The sequence below is a fragment of the Trichogramma pretiosum genome, unplaced genomic scaffold, assembly GCF_000599845.2.
Source record: "Trichogramma pretiosum strain Unisexual culture from Peru unplaced genomic scaffold, Tpre_2.0 scaffold28, whole genome shotgun sequence".
NCBI classification, from domain to species: domain Eukaryota; kingdom Metazoa; phylum Arthropoda; class Insecta; order Hymenoptera; family Trichogrammatidae; genus Trichogramma; species Trichogramma pretiosum.
Window position 1 is genome coordinate 650419 of NW_019641710.1, and position 23989 is coordinate 674407.

The window sequence follows — 23989 nt, forward strand, 5'->3', positions numbered from 1 at the left end:
CCTCGGCAGAGAGGCAACGAATAGAGGCTCGATGGTCTTCTCTCGGCTCTCAGTCGTTGCAGAGACACCCTCGCTCGCTCGCCAGTGATATTTGTGCCGACGACCGCGTGCTATTGTCGAGATACTATTATACGATACGCGTCGTGGTGGCGTCGCGTCGCGCGCCACAGACTCACGCCAAGCTCTCTCGCTCTCGTATACAGTAGTACATTAAAGCCCCGATGTACTGCCAACTTGTGCCACCAGTGCATGTGCGTGTCTATGCCGAGTCTCTGTGTCCGTTTCTCGACTTTTGACTCGTGTGCAGTGCGACGAGTAGGCCCCCCGAATAATGATCCTGTGACGGACGAGCAGAGACAGCCAAAAGCTCCGAGGCCTCGATATGACCGCTAAGTAAGTACGCGAGCGAGAAGCACGTAAATTACATGCCTACGAGTATGTCGACGTACATATGTGAGCTCGTGTCGGTGTGACCGAGCCAGACTCACTGGGCTCTTTTTTCTTATCTCTGCGCTTTTCATGTTGACAGCGTAAGCGGCGATCCTAGTCGCGATTCCCGACCTAAATATTAATAAATACATCCGTGTCCGATGTTTGTTTACGCAACGCAAAATGTATACACAAACACGCGCTTTTATTTATCTTACAACTACTACTCACCCCGCAATATGAGCTACTGCAGCGGTAACATATATTTTTTTCTAGCGTACGTATGCGTGTTGCTTGTTGTGATACTTTTATATAAAAATCGATTTCGCTTCTGGAACTCGGTGGACGAACTACTTCACTTATTCATGACTTCCTTGCAAAAATCCAAGCTCACGAACTTGCGGTTCGCTAATTTTCATAGAGCGCAATTAAAATTAGAAATCAGTAATAGATGGACGATAGCAAAGGCTGAACTCCGACTGCGAGGGATAAATTCACGATCGCGGACACGGTCTCGATTTCCGGTAGTTTCGAGATTGACTTTTTACTTTCCATCCTTCGTACGGTAAATCAAAATTCCCATCGTTTACGCTTTTGATTTGAAGATAAATTAAGCTCCGCGTATGGATCTTTCATTTACTCAGTCTTCCTCGCCCGCTTTAAATTATTATTAGCTAACTTAAAAAAATCCAGGTATAAATCATTCGTAGGATAAAATTTCGTTCTTTCCTGCTCTGCAATAAATTTTAATGTTCATTATACCCACACGTAGACGAATCAAATTTTTAAAGGTATTAAAACTAGTTTTAGAATATACCCCTCAGCTTTGCGAACTTTCATTCTTTCACGGGATTTCACGCTTCATTATTAAATTTAAAAACTTTTCTCAACTGCTCAAGTCCATTCTCTGCCAATTGCTATTTCAATAAGTCCGATATTTTATGGTAGATGGTATGATAATTTTCCAAGAAATTTTTCTCGAGCATTTTCAGCCAACTTCTGCTCATCGTTTCAATAGCTCATTATCTTACGTTGGGTAGGTGGTACATTGAAAAATTCTGCTCGTTCGAGAAAAGAAATTTTTTCTCCATCGGCAATTCAGGATACTTCTGAGCTTTTCGTCACGTTTCCTTAAATATGCTAGTTTCGAGAGAAAAGTATGGTAACTAGCTGTCGAAAGGTAACAAAGTCAATGTAAATATAGATATTTCCATTCGCGGTTTGGTCTAATTTCCACAGGATCACTTTTTTTAGTTTTTTTTTTTTTTTTATCGAGGAAAAATAACAGAAATTACCAATGAGATCTGCAAACTTCTGAATTAAGTCAACTGAAATATTTTAATTACTGCTATTGAGCGTTATTTTACACGGATCGTAAAGTTTACGCGAAATTCGAAAAATGGCAAGCTGCCGCGCGAGTTATCAATTTTCGCATAAATCAAATACTCCGACTTTACATCACAGTAAGTTGAAAGTACGGCGTAACAGAGTTTGCGAACACGCAGAGAAGTAATAGCAGACTGTTCATAAAATCAAAACGGCCCTAACGACGCATTATGCTCGCAGTTATTAAGTCTTGCATTGAAGTTTCCATTGAAGCGGCAGCGAATACGTTTTAATCACGCGATTGATTTGCTGGCTGGCTGGCAGTGACGGTTTATAAGTTGAGCGCACGCGATAGCTGCCCGGCGCGACTCGAAATTCGATTGGCGTGTCCGAGATGGAAAAAGCCCGCAGCTGCCGCCTACGTACAACATATACGTTCCAGCTGTTCCCGGTTAAAATCAAAAAGCCCCCCCGCGCGCGCGCGTTGTAACGCCGACGCATAGCACGAGTCAATCGGGCGCTCGGTAATAGTTCGAGGCTCGGGCTTTATCGATTAATTTATAATCGTTCGCCGCGATCGACGGCCAAGCGACGCGATAGCGGCTTGCGAGCTTGCGAGAGACGCGCGCGTGGGAAAACAAATGAATCCCCGAGCTTTGCCCCGGCAAGATTTGTCCAATAATTAAACGCGAAACAACGCGTAATCTCTCGAGCAAATAGAGAGCCGTATGTATAGTACTTACGCCCCTGCACTTCTCCAGACTCGCTGAATTATTTTCAATTGGCAAATGCGTCGTCGTTTGCCTGCGACTTTCCAGCTCGTATAAATACGTGTACGCGTTAAGTCGCGCACTTTTAATAAATAAAGTAACCTACGAGTGGCGCAGGCAGTGCACTTCACTCTCGTGTTTCACAATTTACCTTGTTTTTCCTTTAGACTCGACGAGCTGCGCGCGTCTATTACATAAGGCACCCCTCTCGATTCAAAATTCATGACTCAAAAGAGCGAAATGCAATCGTATACGTAAGTTTTTTCTTTCTTCTTTTTCACTTTTTACACGTATGCTCATGAAAATCTAAACCCTTATGTGCCGCTGCCGTCGTCGTCGCTCCCCCCGTCGTCTGCTACTTTTCGCTCGCGCCTTGTACAGCGGCGGGAGCTAATAAAAATGCAAATCTCAGGAAAAAAGATGAATGCAACGCGTACAGCTAATCGAATTTTTCGAGCTTGTTATATCTCGTCGACGAAATTTTATGCGCTATATGCGAGCGTTCAGGATGCATTATTGATTGATATACTGAAAAATTTTCCGACCTCACAATGTGCCCTCTTATCGCTCTCAGCTCCGAAGAATTGAATTACATCCTTGCCCGCGAGGCAAAAATTTCGAATTCAATTTTCATATGCGATTTGTTTTGCGCTCGTTAAAAATAATCTCAATTCATTCCTGAACAATGCCAGTGCGTATATTTGTATCAAACGATACAATAAAGTTGGTTAAATAATAAAGTTTATATTTCACGATGATTCCGAAAATTAATGAGCTTTGTGCATGCCGCAGCGTGTCACAGCGAAACTTCATTATTAAATTGCGAAATAGTAATAAAGCTAAGATAATAGGATTTTAATGAGCAATATGATGAGGATTTCAAGTACCATAACACGGAGCCGCCAAATGAAATGAAACGTAATTTTACGGCGAAATTTTTCTTTCTCGTCTCCGACGTGCATCGCATTGGAATTTTTTAAGGGTTTATATAAACGTAAGCTCTGTGAATGTGTGCGTTACTCACGCGAGAAAAAATTTCCGTAAGATTTTTTTTCTTTCAGCAGCCGAGAATCCGGTTATATCCTAATTAAATTAATTTATTAACATGATTAACTCATCTCAGGTTTGAATTAATTCATATATCAGTCTATGCATAAATTCGTCTATATTATAAGCAAACAGATTTGCCGTATGAATCGAGTCTGTTCGCTTTATTAAAGGATTATTCGGGAATCGCTTTAAAACGAAACCTATGCAAGTAGTCATGCGAATTTCAAATTATATTCAAACTGCACAAAAGGAAAATTAAACGAGTAGTACGCACGGTTTGAATCTCGACATATCATCTAGTAGTGGAAGCTTTTCGAGCGCAAAGTTTCGAGGCTGAAATTTGGTACACTATTCATAGATCGGTTGGCATAAGTCAAAAGGAGAAAGAGAGGAGAATCTCATTAGCCAATTCAGTCTGCACATCTCATTCAGACGAATTTTAAATTCATACGGTATAAAAAATGTACATGAAAAAGAGAGGGAGAGCGAAAAAAATGAATGGAACACGCATACACTCGTGCATGCATACTTTTGGGTGTGAGAGCTGGCACGAGCTGCAAGTTGCATTTGAAAAAAAGAAGTTTTTCAGTTGATAAAATTATTTTTTGCTATTCATGCGCGAAAGTTTGAAAAATATATGTACAAAATATATGACATCAAAGAACGAATACATATAATTATATATTTAAGCCTTGAGATATAAAATATACAGGCATTATAAATGTTTTCATGTATACATAAATGTTTCTCCCTTAAAAAGTGGATGATATTTCGTGGGTGTCGCGATACTCATACATATAACACGCAAGCGTAGAAACTCGCAAACCCGTAAAATAATACGGTGCATCGCTTTTATATAAGCGAGATCTGCATACAAACAGCCGCGTATGTGCATTCGCACTCGGGCTATTTCATTTTACGACGCCACTTTCAAATTTCATTCGCGGGTAAAAACTAAGGCACTCGCTTATTGAAGGGAAAATTACAATTTCCACAGTGCCAGCTACGAGAAATAAAAGGAAAAGGAAGGAAGGAAGAAAAAAAAGGTAAATCTGAGTCGGAGCGATGAATAAATCGAAACTATGAGGTGGAAGCCGCGCGAGTACATCGGTAATGATTGGCTGTAATTAGTCGCCCAGCGAGCAAGAGCTGATCAAAGCCGCGAGCACGCTTGGAAATGAAAATAAACAGAGAACGCGTTGCTACGTGGCAGCGGTCGAGCGATTAAACTGCCTCCCGCCCAGCCTGGCTACACATTTGTCCAGCACTCGAATAAAGATAATAAAAAAAAAGTTCATAGTCCGAGCTCTCGTCGACTATCGGGAATTATCTGGTCGTATGCATAGAGAGTGAGAGAGGGAGAGAGGAGGAATCGCGCTGACATCGACGACAGCGAGCTCGCACTCGCGGACGCGGGCGTGCCCCAGTCCTCGCGCTGCATTTTCAAGCTAAATTGTCAAACACATGCTGCACGTGGCAGTCACGTTTGTTCCTACTCACACACGTACACACAAACGATGTACATATCTGCACGCGTAAATCCACGTAGCAGCCAATATAGCAAATAGACGCACGGAGAGAGAATAAACGCGACGATATACGGCCGACTTTTTTGCACGGAAGCTGTTTAACAATGATGATAATTTTACAAAATATATATTCATCGCTGTGCAGTTGGAACGCGCGCGAGAAGAGGTGTACGCATTTATTACATGAATTCGTAATCGCGCCGTAATGAATAATTGAGCTCGCCAAGTAATGCTATTGCAAGCTTCCGCGAATAATCGTAAAAGTCAAGCTGTAATTTTTGACGATAATATATTCGAGCTAAGAAGAGTCGTTGCCTCGCTTTATTAAGGCTATATACAATCGCAGAAGTGCTCCTCTACCGCGTCCTAAGACAATGCACTGAATAATTGTTTATTGTCGTGTTTTTTTGTCTGTACAGTAGCAGCAGCAGCAGCAGCAACTGCAGTTCCTACAGTATCGCTCCACTCCACGCGTCCACGTGTAGTTTACATCGAGTCGTTTTACGAGTCGTATATATATTCGGTGACACGAAAAACGAGCAAAATCAACAAAGAACAACGACATTTTAGCTCTTGTTTTACACATTTTCAACTGCGTCTGCCACGGTGATTATATTTTATTCGCGAAATGCGACGCTATATTTCATTTAAAAATCCACCTCTGTGTCTGCAGAGCGTGGCATATTACGCAAAACAGCCGTATTGCTTTACTTTAATTGATTTTCCTGCTGCAGTGGATGCTGGAAAAAAATGAAAGAAAAGTTATTAGCCGCATTGAACGATTCGCTTGCGCACAGACAGGAAAAAAAAGAAAAACGAATTGTTGCTAGCAGTATTCAAAAGCTCGTAGAGAGGATTTTAAATTTGCTCTTTACATTTTCTCGTAGAAAAAAAATTCTGTGCGCTCGCGACCGGACCTCAATATTATCGACGACGAATTACAAATTTTAATTCTTTCTCGTCTTGAATTATTCATGCGAACGCGACTTGACGGCGTTGTAAAAACTTTTCCAAATATTATAGGACTCTTTCGAAATAAATTAGTAAAGTTTGTCCACGACGAACAAGTTGATAAATTGAAATCGATTTTCATATCCATGTATAGGAATACTAAAAAGTATATCTGGCGGATCGATGACAAAAACCAATCAGTGTTGGTGCGAGTATTAAAGAAACGCGGCAAACAACAGCGAACTTCGCTCCTAAAATAGTGTGTGATCGAGAGCGTGTTTATTTATCTGGGAAAATCGATGATCTTGCGTTGTGAAATATATCTCAACATTCCAAGCCCAATTAGTAGTGGCTCTTCTAGTAACATTTGTCTTAGAATATTTGGCCTAAAAACGTACCCAGAATTGTTTGAACTAATTTTTTAAACAATTTCGTGAAATAAAAATTCAAAATGGAAACTTTTTTTTTAAATTTAGAAAAATAGAAATAGAAATTTTACTTGCGGAATCGCCATATGTACCTGAACATATATACTGACTCTCGGAGTGAAGTCCTTGATCGAGAACTTGCTGCAGCAATCGCTAAAACCCGGCCAGCACATATATTGTACGCTGCAGTTGGTGCGTTAATTGGCGACGAGAAAATTAATGTTTCATTTTTTATTAGCAACCCGTAGCAGCAGCTCTGTTGATTCTCACTGTTTGCACAGGCTGTGTATAGATGATGCTCGCTCGAGGAGATTTTAACATTATTGCATCTACACAAGAGCATTGAAAACTGTGTATCGAGTTTTTTCATCGACGATTCGTACTGGACGCATTAAATCTCAAATTTTTAACAATATTTAGTATATGGAATACGATTCGAATGATGATTTATCGAAAAAATGACGGTAAATAATTATAAATTCTACCTAATAAAATCCGTTTTTATCAAAAATAAAAATCATTGCTCGCTAATATTTAATGTCCTCGATGGTTCATGGGGGACCTAAAAAATTATATTTCCGTATTTTGTAAGCGGATTTTCAATTTTAAACACAATTATCTTGTATACGTGTAGTACATTATTATATTTACAAATAATTTACATTAGTGACTTCACACTACCAAATACGGAAAGTTATTGAAGTTCACTACTTAATTATGAATACCAGCAAATAAGGATAATTGATATTTTGAATCGTGAGAAAACTCATTATCGAATCATTTTCACAGCGTGTTAATTATTTTATTTAAAATAGTTCACGTCGCATTACTTTGCGTCCGATTCAAATGTCCGAAAACTAAAACTTTATATTACATTACAAAGCAATGAAACAACAGATTCCTCCCGTTTATGAATTTATGAAATTCTGAATTATTCCCACTGCACAAAAGCTAGCTCCACTTTACCGACTAGCGTCTTCGTCTTTGTGCGAGCGCACCTATAGGTATGTGTGTGCGCGAGGGTGTAAATGAGGATATCACAACTACTGCGAAACACCCCGTCGCGCGTTAAACTAAACTTCATAAACCAGAGTATTATAGTTGAACATTTTACCACTACAAGTCTGCCACTCACGTTTATAGTAAATTGCCAAGATTATTCATCCAATCATTCGACACTTTTGAGGCACTTGGAAAAGAATTATAATTACTTTATTGAGAAATTGCAAAGCTAGTTCAAAATTTTCAAATCCATAAAGATAAACATTTCATAACCGACGTCGAATGGTGAAATGTTTGTAACTTTTGTAAACTTACGTTTATCAAGCATTCGTGAATTTAATTTATTTAATGGGAAATATTTTTAAAAATGCATGTTAAAAAAATATGTAAAACCTTCTCAAACTTTCGTTAAGAGTATTATATAAAAGTCTGGGATTAAAATTTTAAATATACTAAAAACCAGTCGGCTACTTCAAAGTTCTAATAAAAAGTATGAATCAAAAACAGAAAACTTTATTTACGTTCACTCTTTGCAAAGGAAGTAAAATTTTAACCGAATAATAATTTATATTTGGATTTCCTGATGTGAATGCGGTACTAGATGGGTGGAATATCGAGAAAACATACATACATGAAAATTCACGAATGCGTGGTTCTCTTCGAGTCTGGCGATGTTATTTCAAACGATTATTCGAGCTTTAAAAATATGATTCAACGGGCTTAGGTAGTTCTTTTGAATATTTCACGTAATCCTCGATATTTCTCGAAGGTCTTAAGTGACGAATGCCGTGGGAGCTTTGGCGGTTTTATGTATATACGCGTAGGTATATTCAAAAATCAATCAATCTTTTCTACGCCAAGCTCGATGAAATTTCGGTCCAGTAAACGGCCAAAGAAAGTAGACACTATGGAATTTACAGGCGCAGCAGCGACTTAGCGGCTGAATCGATTGAAAAGTTGTTCAACGCTATGCAGCCTGTTTGCATATGGCTGTGGCCGAGACCAACGACAGAGACGAGCCCGAGGTAGATGAGGACAACAAGATAATTTCAAATTACCTCACGCCGATACATCAAGCGTGATCTATAAGTGATCTCAACGTCCTCGTCGGCGAACTGTTCAAAATTTACAACAGGTACGACGCGAACTACGATTATGAAGATGAGTACACACATTTTCAAGTGGCCTTGAAGTTCGGCCTCGCGGGCGTAGTCGATGGATTCCTCGAGGCTGGACAGGATCCCAATACCATTTGGCAAGAAACGGGTGACTTGCCGTGGCTCTTGGCTCTGGCAAACGGTTGCTAAGAGTTGCTCGAGCCACTGCTGAGAGGCGGAGCGGTCCGAATCGAGGCAACGTGGACATGGCATTTCCAAGAGATACCTAAATGACGACTTGATGGATCTATTCTTCAAGATCAATGACGAATTGAATCAGACGGTGCAAGTTGATGCCAAAGATAAGAAGGGCCGAACGCCACTGCAATAGGCCGTGGCGAACTAGGCTTGCAGGATGTGGTCAATGTACTCCTGAATCGTGGTGCCGATCTGTCCAACTTTGTTTTTCCCACTGAGGATTACTTTGATAGGCTTAAGCAAGTTCCGAATTTTAGCTTTGAACAGAGATTTTTACACGTATCCAAGGCTTTAGCCGTCGTTGAACGTCTCGAGAAGAGAGAATACGAACTGAACCAAAGCGACGTGTTCTGTACATCATGAAACTTTTTGCCGATTATGGATTTTTCGAGAAGTCGGCGGATTTTGAAAAATGTTGGTACGACGACGAGAAGTTCATGGAAGAGGAGAAAAGACGTAAAATGATAAGTCCGAGTCTGGCGCTTGACGACCTGATTCAATTGCGACCCTAGGAGGCTCAAGAACAAATCAGATGCACGAGCTACTTTCAGTTCATGCCCAAATGGACCAAGTTCATGATCCCAGAGACATGTGCTGTGCATCTTAGCGAGATAACGTAAAGAGGATCTTTCCGTCGCTGGATATTCTTTCTGGGAATTGATACACCATCAGCTTCCAATTGAAATATGTCAAATGATCATCGATCGGTTAATGAACCAAGATCTATATCATATTTACTTGGCGACTACAAGACGAAATCATGACGACGGTACAAAAAATGTAATAACCATATTGACTAATGTAATTGAAAAGGACCTTTCGGGGTTGAAAAATGTCAAAAGAAACTTTAAGACCATTAATGATGGAAGTATGATGTTATCGAGTCTATGTGATTCAAATAAATAAAGTAAAAAAAAAATAACAACATTGGCCTACTTAGTTTTTAATGTTTTTATGTTTTAATTTTCTTTAATACTCTTTATAAATTGGATTAATTTAGACAACAGATGATCGTGTCAACAGGTACAGTGTCGAGAGGACTAGAAAAATGGCAGCAGACGACAACGACTGTAGGCGTCGCGACTACTCGGTTCTCGGCTATGCGGGGCTTTGCGGCTGGGCTCGCCAGCCCAAGAGATTCGGCTGAGCACACGAGATAGCGCCGCGGAGTGATCTGCCGAGGTGTATATTTACAACTGCTTGGTCATCCGTTCGACGCCGATCGCTTCGACCAGATAGAAGCGCGAGATATTGGAAAGGCTTCATAAATATCCGTCGAGCTTGATAGACTCGCTGCGCAAAACAAGGTAAAGTAGCGAAAAATTTAAGAGGTACAAAATTTAAGGGGGCAACATTTTTTGCTGGCCAGATCCACACGCGCGCGATAATTTAGAGGGAGAAAATGGACCGCGATACGCGTTCATAGCTAGAGCTTAGCAGCAGCGGCCGCGCGGACCGTCCTTATATTTATTCGCTGTATTATACATTTTGCAAGCTCACCCGTAGCCGAGATACGCGACTAGAATACAAAATACGTATCCATATACATCTCGAGATAGTATCTCTGGTGTATATTATAAGCAACACACACAAACACACAAAGACTCGGATATATATACCCACGGAACGGAGCGCAAAATCGATTTTCCTATATATATATGTTTGTGTGATGTACGTATAACGTAGACTCGCACACACGCCCTTTGCAGAGAGCAACAAGAGGCGAGGTCCGCTGCGCCGAGAGCCAACAACAAGCTCGCACTTGCACACACACACACACACACACACACACACAGGCTCGCCTCTCACTCGGTCGGGGCAGAGTAGAGAGAAGAGAGAGAGGATATTTCTGCCAAGAGAGCGACGGAATGAACATTTCTCTCACTCTCAAAGGGGGCTGCTGTTGCTGTGCACTCTACTTATACTGGCTCGAGCGGCTGACAAGGAAAAAGCATAAATACAATTATGAACGTAGTAAAAAAGCTCCTGCGACGATTCGCAGGATCAGTATTATGTAGCCGCAGCAGCACGAGTCGGTATAATTATCGAATCGGCCCAATTACGCGTTTATCGACTTCTCGAGTCGTGTTTCGTACGTTGCAGTTCGTAATGAAACAACGAAGAACTAGCCTGGATTAGAAAAAAAGGGGAGCCTTGAAAGTTACATTATGTAGGAATCGCGCGCGCTATTAGAGAAGCTGTACACGCTGCCGTGTATACGTTGCCGATACGACGTGTTATATACACGTGCTCGTATATGGGCGCGTGACCCTCGACTCGTACGGCTCTTCTCTCGCTCTCTATATACCTCGATTCTCTACTATATGTAAGTTGTATTTTGAGAAATGTAGCCGAGCGCCGATAGGGACTCGAGCATCGGACGCGCGCCTAACGAGTGGCCAATGTCGTACGAAGGTCGCACACCGAGAGCAAGAGTCGGATATGCGCTATATGTTATTTTCAGCCGATACATTTGTCGATATGATTTATTCTGTGCAGGATATACAAGGAGGAGCGCAGCCGATCAGTCGTCCGCTTGAATCGACGGAGCAGCAGCAGCGAGCTTGGCTTGAAAAATGGGCTCCCTGCCAAATTTGCACGAGTTATCGCGCGAGAAATTATCCAGCCCGGTGCACAGGCCAGCGCCACTGTGCGGCTACGGCCCGATAAGACTACCAGCTCAGCCTCAGCCTCTGGCGCACTCGCAGAAAAGGGCGCGCAGCAGCGGACATCATCATCACGCCGGTCAGATCTGCGATCACGACGCCATGCTCGAGGTATATTATCCAGCTACTCTTTATAAATGAACGAATTAATACACACGATGCGTCGTCGTCCTTTGGGTTCGTGTTTAAGCGCACAGCAGTATATAGCAGCTGCTGCTCCGAAGGCAGACGAAAAAGCGCGGAAATGTACCGGGGATAGAGGTAGTGATACGTGATTCGGTTGCCGATTGACGAGCGTATTTACTATACGCTTCGGGCCGCCTCGCCCGTATCGTTGTACACGAGATACGTATGCGTAGGCGTGTAAATTCCCTCGCGACTTTGCCGCACGCATTCGCAATTCTCGGGCGCAGCCGCTGCAGCTCCTGCATCGTGTACATCGCTGCTACACATCCTGCAGCTGTACGATTGTGCGTGTGTGCCTGGCCTAGTGCAATATTCAACGCGCGCCAGTCTTTCGGTTTCTCGGCTCTGCGAGCAATTGCGATCGAGTGCGCGAAGCACCTATAGTTCAGCGCACTTGAGCTGCTGCTACTGCCATTCCAAGCTGCCATGGAGCTTTTGCACGTCGCGAAGCTCAGCCCCGCGTCATACGCGCGCGCACGTGCCCCTATATACGTATACGTAAACCGCCAACGCGACCGTTGACGTAGTTATTTGCACAACTTCTGCTGTAGTATCGAAATCCAATATGTTATGTACTCGAGGCTCTCTATACGCCGTTGCAGCTCGTTTCGAATAAAACAGGATCCGCGCCGATAGATGCGTCGAGCTTTACTTCGTGCACGTAGCTGCTCTGCAAAGTCCAGCATTTTAAATTCATAAAGTCCCGCAGCTGTTTCGGCACTGGTGCTGGTGTAGAGAGTGAAAAAAGCCCACCTCGCGACTCTCCATCTATTCCCGAGCAGTAAAGACTTTTTATTTCGCTACACACGACGCGCGTAAAAATGCAGCCAAGTTTAATTACGGCGCCTCTGCGAGCTTGCAGCTCATGTATATATACGCGCGCCTTTCGAATTACGAATTTCTGCTCGCTTTACATCTGCGGTTCGGACGCGGGTGCGATAAATTTAACGAAATTGTCCTTCGACTTTGCGGACCTAATTTTTTTTTCCTTTACACTCGGATTATGTCGAGGCTTATCCTTTGAAACGCACCCACGTCGCCGCGACCGAGAAACTTTCGACAAAGTCTATTTTATGTCGCTTTGAAGCGGCAAAACTTTAAACTCGATAATTTCGAGTTTCGGACAAAAAAAAGCTACATCTCGGCCATTCTCGCTCGCGACTAGATGAAAATGCAATGCGTGCAATGAGTGTCGGTATGTGTATACGTGTGCGTCTGCGACACGTAATTCATTTACGAGTATTATACTTCGGCATCAGTCTGAAAATTGCTCATGCTTGCTTTTTGTCGATGTGATCGCGACTCGTTCGGAAGAAAATCCGAAAACAAGACGTCTGAATTTTCACCAGAAAACAGACGAAATGCGGTGTAAATTTTGCGAATTGTGTAAAAATGATTATGCATCCGTTACCGAGCAAAGCTCCCTGTATCTGCCTCGCGATGCTCGCAGACATGTCGACCGAGAGCGTGCGGCTATTAATACCAAATGAGCAAGCTCCAAAGGACTCTTTACACAAAGAAATTTTCTCTCTTTCGCTATCTACCTCTCGCTCTCGAGACTCCTTGCATTATCTTCTTTTCATCTGGCTCGGTCATCCATGCGATCAGAAATACGTACCATCAAATCGATAATCGCCGCACGTGCACCTATGCATATAATGTGACTTCTGCGCGCGTATTATGTGGAAGAGATAGAGATAGAGAGAAAGAGGCAGAGATACAGAAAAAAAACAGCTGCCAATGCATTGGTAAAGAGCTTTCTCCTAAAAGAACCTCAATTTCTATTTGTATTTATAAAATGCGATAATGAAATAAAACATCCTCCTAATCTCAAAACGATAAATTCTAGTGCAAAATTTGTCAAAAATGTTGCTCGACTGCTTACTCCGAAAAGATTCCGGAATCGTCTTTTTTTCTAGTACCGAAAGTAGCTCGAACAAAAAAAATGAGAGCGTACCTATAATATTTCTCTCTTGATATTCAATAACAAAGTTACATCAAGCGTCGATCAACGCGTTCCAAAGGGTCATATCTCACTTTGTGTCATGCGAATTGTTTACATTATTGTTTAGATGATCGACTCAACTAGTCTCGAGCATATAATGTGAAAAATAAGTTATGCCGCGCTGCATTTCAAGTAGTTTAGTTCACTATCAGCGTAATATAACCTCAGACTAAACAGATTGTATAGACCACAACAAGAGATTTTCGTGAAAAAAGGCAGGAATAGTTTATATTTTAAGCGTCTTAAAAACTGCAATATTGTAGTACCGTGTATATTGTGTGTGATAGTGCAAAACAATATTCACTTCAAGTAAGAAACACGTAAATAATTCTAATAACAAATTAGAAGAAATATAAATCTTCTTAGAAATAGCCATGAAAAATCTCAATAACGTTTTAAGATCGAGATTGAGTCACAAAATTGTTCTACTTTACGAAATATATAAATGGAATTTATGTGAAACAAAAATTTGAAAATGTTGATTTCGAACCTATAACAGAAATTCTTAGATGAAGAAGTAAAACACATATAGTCGCACACCTGCGAGAAAGAACAGTCAAAGGCCATAAATTCATTGTCACTGTATGCTATACTTTGGATTTCTTTTCAACTGGCTAAAAGTGAGAAAGAGAGAGATGAAAACGTTACTGCACCAATGTAAGAGTAAAAAAAAGTTCCAAATAAGTTTTGAACAGACCATTTTTTACCTTCGTTCATATTTTTTACAAGTATAAAAATACAATAGCACTTTGGACTTGCTTGTTCGAAAACTGCTGGTTGTTTCCATACAGCGACTGCGTAATTGACGAATCAATCGTGTACAGTAGTATTATGTGTACGCAATTAATCATCGTTATAAAGAAGACGAAGCCAGAAAAAACGCAAACGTTTTAATTAAGGATTCGCTCGTTGAAAAATTTACATGAGTACCGAGTTATAAAAGATTTAATTTATTCTCCACGCGCTCGCTGTGCCGCACAGATCAAAATCTGTTTCCAATATTTTTAATTCTCTGTTCGAGGTCTAATTGCATATCGCAATACGAGCTGCGAATTGCAAAGGGGTATACTTATCCGACAGTTTTTACATGCTAAATATCTCTGCTTGACACGCTTCATGGTTAAGAACAAAAAGAGCGACTATATTATAATTATTCTCGTTCCAAACTCTGTATCGCGTGCATTGACAAAGATGATCCGCATTCTATTAAATTTCCTATAATTATACGAGCGTAAACGAAGTAGAATCACAATCAATAAATAATCTGCTAACGTCTTATAGCGATATTGTTTCAAACAACTGAGAAAAGAAATAGTTAATTCAGCTGAAGCGGAGATTGTAATTGTCGATCGTTGACGAATTCACAGCACATGGCGACGTACTCGCCGATCTCGTGTCGCTCGGCCCGGGCGTCGGCCCTGTCGTGGCGTCGGCGCGACTCCATGTCTTCGTCGCAGGGCGCCTCGTCGGTGCGACGCCTCATCACGGCAGTGCGCAACGCCCCGGCGGGCCCGAGGCCGCCCAAGAAGGCCGTGCTGCGCCACTGCACGGCGGTGCTGCTGGGCCACGCGAGCTGGAGCGCCGCCACGATGCCGCTGCTGCCGCTCCAAGCCGGCCTCGGGGCCTTCGAGCCGAGATTCGGCCCGGTGCTGCTGGCCCTCATGTTCGCCGTGGCCAGCCTGGCCAGCTGCTTCTCGCCCCTCGTCATCAACAAGCTCGGCACGAATCTCAGCTTGATACTGGGCCATCTCATCACCATCGCTTTCGTGGCGGTTCACATTTTTCCCAGGTAATTATCGCCCAATTTTTTTTTTTTTTTTAATGAATTTAAATACCATTTGAGATTTGGATTAAAAAGTTTGGCAAATAAAGTTTTCTTTTTCATTTGAAACGATTGGCTTATGGCTCGTGCACTACTCGGTTAATTTATTTTGCTAATCGATTTGGAAGAATCGGCAAAAGTGCCAAGCCATTACCGGAAATTACGAGCGTCCCTTTGCCCCGAGCATCTAGACTAAACCCATGAAGCAAACTTTTATACGGGTTGCTTTGATTTGAGCCAACTGTATAATTGAAATATGTTTTCCACTAGCGAAGCAGAAAAGTTTTTCAATTGGTAAAAATAAAAGCTTTCGCCATGGGTGTAGGTGACGTTTGCGGATCTGCCCGTAAGCGCACACGATGCAATTTTATCGTGTAATGAAATATTCCTCGTTTACACCGGTCGATGACGCGAAAATATCGCGTACAGAAATTTAGCCACCGCATCGCGTCAACTATTCCCTGTGCAGCGTTTGTGACAACATTTACTCGTTCAAACATAGATCAAGGGCCGATCGTCGGATACGAAAAATCGAATGGATTTTCGCGTAAGCAGCTGTCAAATGGCGCATCGTTATTTTATAATATGCGGCGAAATCGATGCGGCGCAAGCTGCGGTTCTCTGATTTGTAGTCGGTTCTCAGATGGTATCTGCTGCTGCCGACTTACACGCTGATGGGCCTGTGGCTGAGCCCGAGCTTCCTGTCGAGGGTGTCGCACGTCAACGTCTCGGCGACGAATCTCGGCCTCGTCTGCTCCGACATCGAGGACCCGGACGAGACGAGGCGCGACTGCATACTCAGGCGGCTGAATCGCGGCATCAAGCTGGCCGAGGATCTTGGACTCGCGTTCGGTAAGGGCCATTTCGAGACCATCAATCGCACCGATATGCCGAGCAGATAATTCCACCTCTTAGTTTTCCATTTGAATGACAGTGAGCGCGAGCTGCAGCAAAGTTCGACGAAATGAACAATGTACGAGCTTGCCGCACACGAGTATTGATCCGTCATTTATATCGTACATATAGACCCTCGAGAGCTTTTGTGATTTGGTCGGATGTTATAATGGAACGTAGAAAACAAATTTTCCCTGTACAGTCGGAAGGAATGTGAACTTTGCCGCAGTGAAGCTTTTACGCCGAGCGCAGTGAGAGAGAGAGAGCGAAAAAAGCCGTCGCTTTTCTCGCTGCTAACACTCGCTCTCTCTTTATCTCTCTTCTACTCTACTCTAGACTTGACATTTTTCTTTGCCCGGGCTCCGACGCTATTTTTTCCTCGTGAAAAAGAGAGCCAGGGCAGATGAAATTTTATCAATCGACAATCACACGTACGACGTTCATGTAATGCGATTGATCTCGACTCTCTGTGTCGTCGGGCTGCATTGAAAAGCATCGAAGCGAATAATTCTCTCGTCTTCTTTTCTTTCCTTTTTTTCAACCTTTTTTCGAAATTATGCATTCATGACTACAGTAAGTAAATTACATGGAGAGAATTAAATGAAAGAAGGAATGCGTAAGATGGTGTAATTGCTATGAATTACTGATAATAGGAGTTCCTTACATCTCAAATTGAAACTACTTTTAAGAATATCCTATTTTGCCATCCCATTTTGAGCATGCAGCACCAAAAAAAAAATATTTTATATCCAAAAAGATTATGATGAATGATTGACAAAGATTTTACTAATTCTTAAAAACATAACTAAAATCACTGTTACATCAACCTTTTTTATTCATGTTCTTACATTTTTTCTTTACGAATAATATTGTGAAAAAAATCCAACTAATCTTTTAAAATCATGTAAGTTTAAAATTATCGCAAAAGTATTCATTTGTGAGGGTATACCATAGTATATTTAATCAATCACACCCGACTATAAAAAGTAGAGTTATATGTCAAATAAACAAATCGACTTCTCACTCTAGCAAAAAAAAATCTCGCGAATTTTTTTCGCTAATATCTTGCAACATTTTAAAAATACTTCAGCAAGATGTTTGCTATTTTAAGAATTAAAAAAAAATTACTTGTGTGTCGTTCGTGAGCACTTGTCAGACTCCTTGCCACTTAAATTTCGATATTAAATATCGCAGTGATTTTAGTCCAAAGCTCGATGCCACGAGGAGGTAATCAGGCAAATTTATCTCATCAAACGTCGATGGGCCATTGGATATACACCGAGGGTACATAAGATACTTTGCTCTTCGCAACTTACGAGCTTCAACATGCGAGCTTTCGTCAATGTATGTTTAACGCCAAGCTCAAAGGCGAAGCATGTCTTATCCATGCAAAGTGGATCTTTACAAATTAGTTATAGGAGTTGTTTGTTTATACGCGAGATCGTTGAACTATTTAGAAAATTAATAAAGGTAGCCAGATACTCTTTCAAGAATTTATGAAGTTTTGAAAACAAGTATTGTATATTAAGCAAAATTTTATGATATTATATAAACAATTTTAAACGAAATTTAACGTCTTTATAAATTAAGTTAATATGTTTAAAAGCGTAGATAGGACATTTTATGAGAAAAATAAGAAATAAAGTAAAAAGTCGAATAGAACACTGCAGTTTAAGGATCAATCATCGTAATTTCTAATTCGACTATTGTTCCAAAAAAACTAATTTTTTATTTGAACCCGACTCACATCTTTCTGAAAAAGTAATAAATAAGAAAAATAGAAATAAAATATTAATAATATTATATTTGTAATAACTTGATTTTCGACTACTGGCAACAAAGTTCTATGTTTAAAATCCCTAATAGAATTGTCAAAGAAGCCTCCAAACGCGATGTAGAACTAATAAGCTTCATTGAAATAGTGTTCAATAGATATCAATGAATAATTTTCATGTGAATCCTTTCCTCGTTATAAAAAATAATCCTCATAACATTAAAATAAAACATTTGAACATTTATAAATTACACTTGGAGGAAGAAAAATTCATACCATAAACTTGAAAATTTGCGAGTATACAGAAGATAGAAATAAATACATCTTTGTAGGAATTGAGTATTTGTTTGCAAAACGATCAACGAGCACACCTAGCATTAGGTCTAACAAATTTTTAAGACTAAAAATACCAGCCAAGATAACTTCGCTGTGAATAGTTTCCGTATCACTGTATGTTAAAATTTCATAACGCATAATTTGATCGTTTACGCTGAGAAATTAATACTTTAAATTATAGTATGATACAAATTTTAAAACAGTAAAGATTTACCTCGCTTCGGCAAAGAGTTCTTAAATTGTACAATAAAATAATTATGAAAGAAAAGTGTAATTTTTTCTTGCAACTGCTCGTCCGCTCACTTTTATGCCTTTGTGACTAAAATTTTCTATCACTACAAGGAAAAAAGTAAATAATGTTTTAGAAGCTAAAGTAACATTTTCCGTTGCTTTTTTGCCCAACGAGAACTCGACAAAGTGAACTTTCACCGAGTTTTATGGCACAATAAAGTATAAGAATGAGCCATCAAAAAACCAATTGCCATTGTAACAGCCGTGATGTTGTTGCTCTCGTCAAATCCACGAGATCACTATTTACGCGTCTTAATTGTAAACAGAAAATAGCAACTTCAAAGGCGACTCTTGGCTTGTAATTTTAAATGAATTTTTAATTGTCATTTATACTTCATTTCATTCACTTTAGACTCTCAGTGATGAAGTTTCGAAGAAAAACTACTATGCATGACAAAACATGATAATTTGAAACCATGTTCTATTTGTTTTGTATCATATAATAAAAACCTAATTGTTAATCTGCTTTGACCGTTCGTATGATAGTCTAAAAATGTGTATGTGTCCTCGTTCTCGTGCACCAATTTCCAATTTCATGTTAAATTCATGGGCTTGGTAAATTTTCCATAAACTTGCAATAAAAATTCGAAATGACGCTTGCTTTATTATTCACTTAGGTTGTTTGGTAGCATGGGCCCTGCTGAAGATAACCGCAGTGCCGGGGCATCCTGGTTACAGCAGCACCGGAAGCAGCTACAGCGTGTCGAGCGAGATAAAAATCGAAGAGACGTGCGGGGCTGCTTACTGCCTGGAAGACACGTCCTATTACCCGGACATCGAAGTCGACGAAGTCAATCAGACGTTTTACGAGGACACGTCGACCATCGTGATGCCCGAGCAAGCCTCGCGCATGATCGTGAGCGTCTGGCTGGGTTTGGCCGTGCTGGCCTTCGGCATATCTTGCGCCTTCCTCGACGGCCGCATGAAGGAGCCTCAGCACTCGAGCCATCAGGGAGGCCACCAGGAGGCTTCAACGGGCCAGTGCCTCTTGAAAATCGTCAAGGTGGCTTTTCAGGACCCTAAAATGCAACTGGCGGCCCCGCTTACACTTTTCATCGGTCTCGAGCAGGGTTTTATTTATGCTGATTTTACCGAGGTATTTAGGACAATTAATTAGCATCGAATTCGTTCAATCGTAGCCAATACAATTATAGAAAAAACAGTTTAAAAATGAAGTTTATTTATGAAAAAAACACTTGGCTTTATCGGTAATGGTTCCAGGGGATCTATGATACGTAAACTTTTATTGAATTTTCTTGGTTCTTTTGAACAACTTAAAGTTATAGAAACTAGCTTGTTAAAAAGTTTGAAAATCTAAACTAATTAAATAGTTAGAACCGATCGTCCAACGTTACAAACTGAAATTGAATCAATCCAAACCTATTAAAGGTGAAAAAGTTTCGGTCGTTGTTATGATATCAATTCAAGTTTCTATTTTCCAACTTTTATAGATTTATCAAATTTTTTTTAATAAACATCGTAAAGTAGCCTCTGAAAGTAAGAATTATATCTGATTCGATTTTTACTGAAACGTATTGCATAGAATATTTACCTGAATTGGAACAAAAAAAGGTGCAATTTAGCTAAACTTGAATAATTGCCATTAGTTTCGTGCAATATCCGTTTTGTTAAACATGAACATTTACTATGTATCTACACCCACACAGGCTTACGTAGTGTGTGCTCTCGGAGGCGCCGGAACAGTGGCTCTAAGCTTCCTGAGTCTCGGCTTATTGCAAGCTCTAGCCGGGGCTACCCTCTCTATGCTGATGAAACACATCAGGCGATACTTTGTCATCGGTAAGCTCATCTAGTAATTTTATCGCACGCCTCTCTGCGACCAATCAAACTTTTCTCGTTTATATTATAATTAGTCGTAGTTTGGCTGTTTATAAGCAACGGGCCGTAAATAACGACGTGTCGCGTATTTATAATAAATTTCCATTTCGAAATAACACACAATGCGACTGGCTGCGATGCTCAATGATGTATATGCTACGTTACGCAGCCGTGGGACTGGCGTTCCATTCCTGCCTACTGCTAGCCCTCAACGCTTGGAGACCAGCCAGCGACGATCCTGCGCTATTCCACGTCATATCCGCAGCCTGGGGCGTCTGCAACGCCATTTGGGAGACTCTGGTCTACAGTGAGTATGCATAATATCCACGCGACGATATCGCTCGATCGAGCTTTTTGCCGAGCTTTTCGTGAGCCGACGCACTAATTTGTCCTCTGCAGCTCTACTGCTGGGTCTGCACGGGAACGCGTGGCAAGGGCCCCTGGCGACGTCGCTGTTCTGGCGCTGGCTGGGCCTCAGTCTGGCCCTGGGCCTCCACGGCCTCGTGTGCACCCGGGTGCGCGTCCTCGGGCTCGCGGCGATGCTCGTCCTGTCCGTGATCCCGTACGCCTGGCTAGAGATCCGACTGGCCAAGCGCGGCAAGTGCCTGGCCCCCTTGTGACCGAGCTGCGCGACGACGACGACGAGCGCCTCGACGCCGCCCGGCCTCGGCATCGTCACCGGCGCCAAGCGCATCGGCGAGCTGACGCGCCAGCAGCGCCGACTCCAGCGCAGGAAGGGCTCGCACGCCGACTGAGCCGGGCTCGTTCCGTCCACGGCAGCGGGAGCATCAGCAGCAGCGGGAGTAACGGCGACGAGGTCCTGCGCCCTGGGCCAGCATCACCATCATCATCAGCAGCATCAGCAGCAGCGGGTCAGCTGGAGCCACGACGACGTGCACCGGGTCTTCGTCTGTCGCACGGCCACCGACCGGCGGGACAGCTGCGCGAGGCCGACGACGCTCAACACGACCCCCGAGAGGAGGAACAGCCGAGCGACCGTCAATTGCCAGCAGCAGCCGAGCGGCACCCCTGAGAGGAGAAACAGCAGGGCGCCGAGCGTCTCCTACACCGTCTCGAGGAACGCCTCGACCGAGAACAAGGACGGCTCGAACAGTGCCGTCGCCGCCGTTGCACTCGCTAACCCAGCAGCTAATCCTCAGAAACGCTCGTCCTCCTGAGTTATGGACATTTTAAGCCACTATTATTGACTTTTTCCTTGCTTTATCCCCCTATTATCTACTTGTCCAATCCACATTACTTTGTTTCGCCCTTATCGCTTGGCCATTCACCACGCGTATGATTTACATTTTACCTTTCGCATCGACATCATAAACATACACAGTTTTACTGTATACGCAAATAATTCTTTTCCCCGATCAAACAGTTGCTTTTTCTCAAAAAAAAAAACATGAAGAACTAAGCTACGGCTGGTTTAATTAAAAATGTTAACGTTAATGAGCATTTCCTGTGCTTTATTTCCTACCTTTTTGTGGGAGCGAATCGAGATTAAGCTTATGTTGCATCCTCGCAGCTGGATGGAACGTTTTAGCTTCGTGCTTGAACAAACATGGAAATTCTAAAGTTCACATCGATCGTCATAATTACTTGTAATCGACGAGAAAAAAGTAAACATTTACAAGCGTAACAATATATTTGTTGTTACCTACCGAATGAACAAAAAATAAATAAAACTCATATATTATATATTATATGTACATATAAACATAGTGGAAACTATATATTCATAGATATAAATTTTGAAAATATTTTGCATATGCCATAAAAGTTTAAAATTCACAAAGACGTTGTATGAAATTACTTTGATTCCAACAATCAGTTCTTGTACAAAGAATTCGAAAAACGAATTTCACATAATTATATATGCCAAATGTTTAATGAGACTGTTTATGCATTTGCATGGTTTATTAAGATTTATCATAAATATAAAAAAACATATTATATATTTAAAGTTGCGTAAAATACGATATAAATTATGTCCGTTTTTTTTTTTAAATAAAAACAATGATTTGTGTTCAGCACCAAGTACGCTATTTATCGGTTCTTTCAAATCGTGTTTACATATAAGTAATGGAATGTAACTCAAAACTATTCGATGTTTATTTATGAAAATTTTAACTGCATTTTTTACATGGTTTTGTATGTCTATGGATTCTAGATTTGTGTAAGTTGATTATAAAATTTTTATAGATTTGTAGTTGAAATTTGTCATAGTTTTTATAAATAAAATCTGACTTTGCTGCGAAAACTATGTTTTGTGAATTTTATCAAAAAACGCTTGTTTCTATTAATCTGTGAAAATTTACATACCAGTTGCCATGATTATTTATTTTATAAGTGCCAAAGTTGTACTCTGAAATATTTGAAAAATAAATAATGAAAAAATTTCAAAATCAATTGATGTGTCTGTTGTGTATATTATATGAATATTAATAAAATGTCATATCACGATGAAAATATCTGAGGTAAAGTTTTATCGAATAAGAAAGTTACTATACAATCCACATTGAAATTACAAGAAATTATAATCATTGCCAAACATTTCAAACCTGTGCCTAATAAACGTCAAAGTCTCATTAATGGTAAATATTCAGTAATGGAATCACATTAAAATAGTAGAATTTACTTTATTCAGTTTTAATTAAAATTTCGAACAAATTTTTGAACGTGCGAATAAAAAAATTAAAATCACAAATTAAATTAATTTCGAAATTTCCTTTTACCTGCATATAAAAATGAATTTTAAAACATTTAAATTAAAATTTGAAAGTGAATTTAATTTGCTATTTCTAAAGAGATGAGATTTTTCGTATGAAATTTGTTGAACACAATAAATTACAGAATGCATCGCAGTGAACTTTCTTACATATTACTTTTAAGTCTTCTTGCGTCACTAAGTTCTCGGAATACCTTTTTGCATTATTACTCGGTTCATATACTGTTGTACGAGCTATCCGTTGTATTAATATAAAATAAAACATCAAATGATTGAATAATGTTAACTAGTAGAGATTCAAATGAAAACAAGAGAATATTTTATTTTAAATGAACAACTGTTAATTATAATTTGAATAAAATTTTTATTTATTTTCAACTTGTTTAAATGTCCATAAGTCAAACAAATGATGTGGCTGGATTGAAGTGTTAGTTAATAGATGATGTTATAATAAGCTTTTAATTGTTAATTTTTTAGCAGTAACCACACGCAGTACGCTGTCTGGGAGAAATCGGTGAAATATCAAACATAAAAGAAAATAATGCATTTGAGAAACATTCATAATTAAACGAGCCTAAGCTACCTTCAAGGTTCATTATAAC

At 40.6% G+C, this 23989-nt stretch overlaps 1 protein-coding gene across 4 annotated transcripts; it reads left to right on the plus strand.

Annotated features, from left to right (window-relative positions):
• The first annotated feature begins 23 nt into the window (after window positions 1-23).
• LOC106658979 (UNC93-like protein) lies at window positions 24-23381 on the plus strand. 4 transcript variants are annotated; one of them, XM_023463223.1, is made up of 9 exons: window positions 24-393; window positions 9848-10147; window positions 11340-11617; window positions 15065-15486; window positions 16163-16371; window positions 19432-19910; window positions 20482-20614; window positions 20823-20960; window positions 21053-23381. In XM_023463223.1, exons 3-9 carry the CDS (start codon window positions 11417-11419, stop codon window positions 21271-21273), a joined length of 1803 nt encoding a protein of 600 aa, XP_023318991.1. In that variant the 5' UTR covers window positions 24-393; window positions 9848-10147; window positions 11340-11416; the 3' UTR covers window positions 21274-23381. The 4 variants fall into 4 exon arrangements, with proteins under 4 accessions (XP_023318991.1, XP_014236700.1, XP_014236702.1 ...); XM_014381214.2 differs by having other exon boundaries at window positions 9864-10147; XM_014381215.2 differs by lacking the exon at window positions 24-393 and adding an exon at window positions 9115-9620 and having other exon boundaries at window positions 9864-10147.
• Window positions 23382-23989: the final 608 nt, after the last annotated feature.

Bases quoted from the DNA above. Each gene is read 5' to 3' on its own strand.
- LOC106658979 (XM_023463223.1), top strand. From the start codon at position 11,417: ATGGGCTCCCTGCCAAATTTGCACGAGTTATCGCGCGAGAAATTATCC. The intron at 15,487-16,162 runs GTAATTATCGCC...GTCGGTTCTCAG, and splicing joins GCGGTTCACATTTTTCCCAG to ATGGTATCTGCTGCTGCCGA. The intron at 20,961-21,052 runs GTGAGTATGCAT...TGTCCTCTGCAG, and splicing joins TTGGGAGACTCTGGTCTACA to CTCTACTGCTGGGTCTGCAC.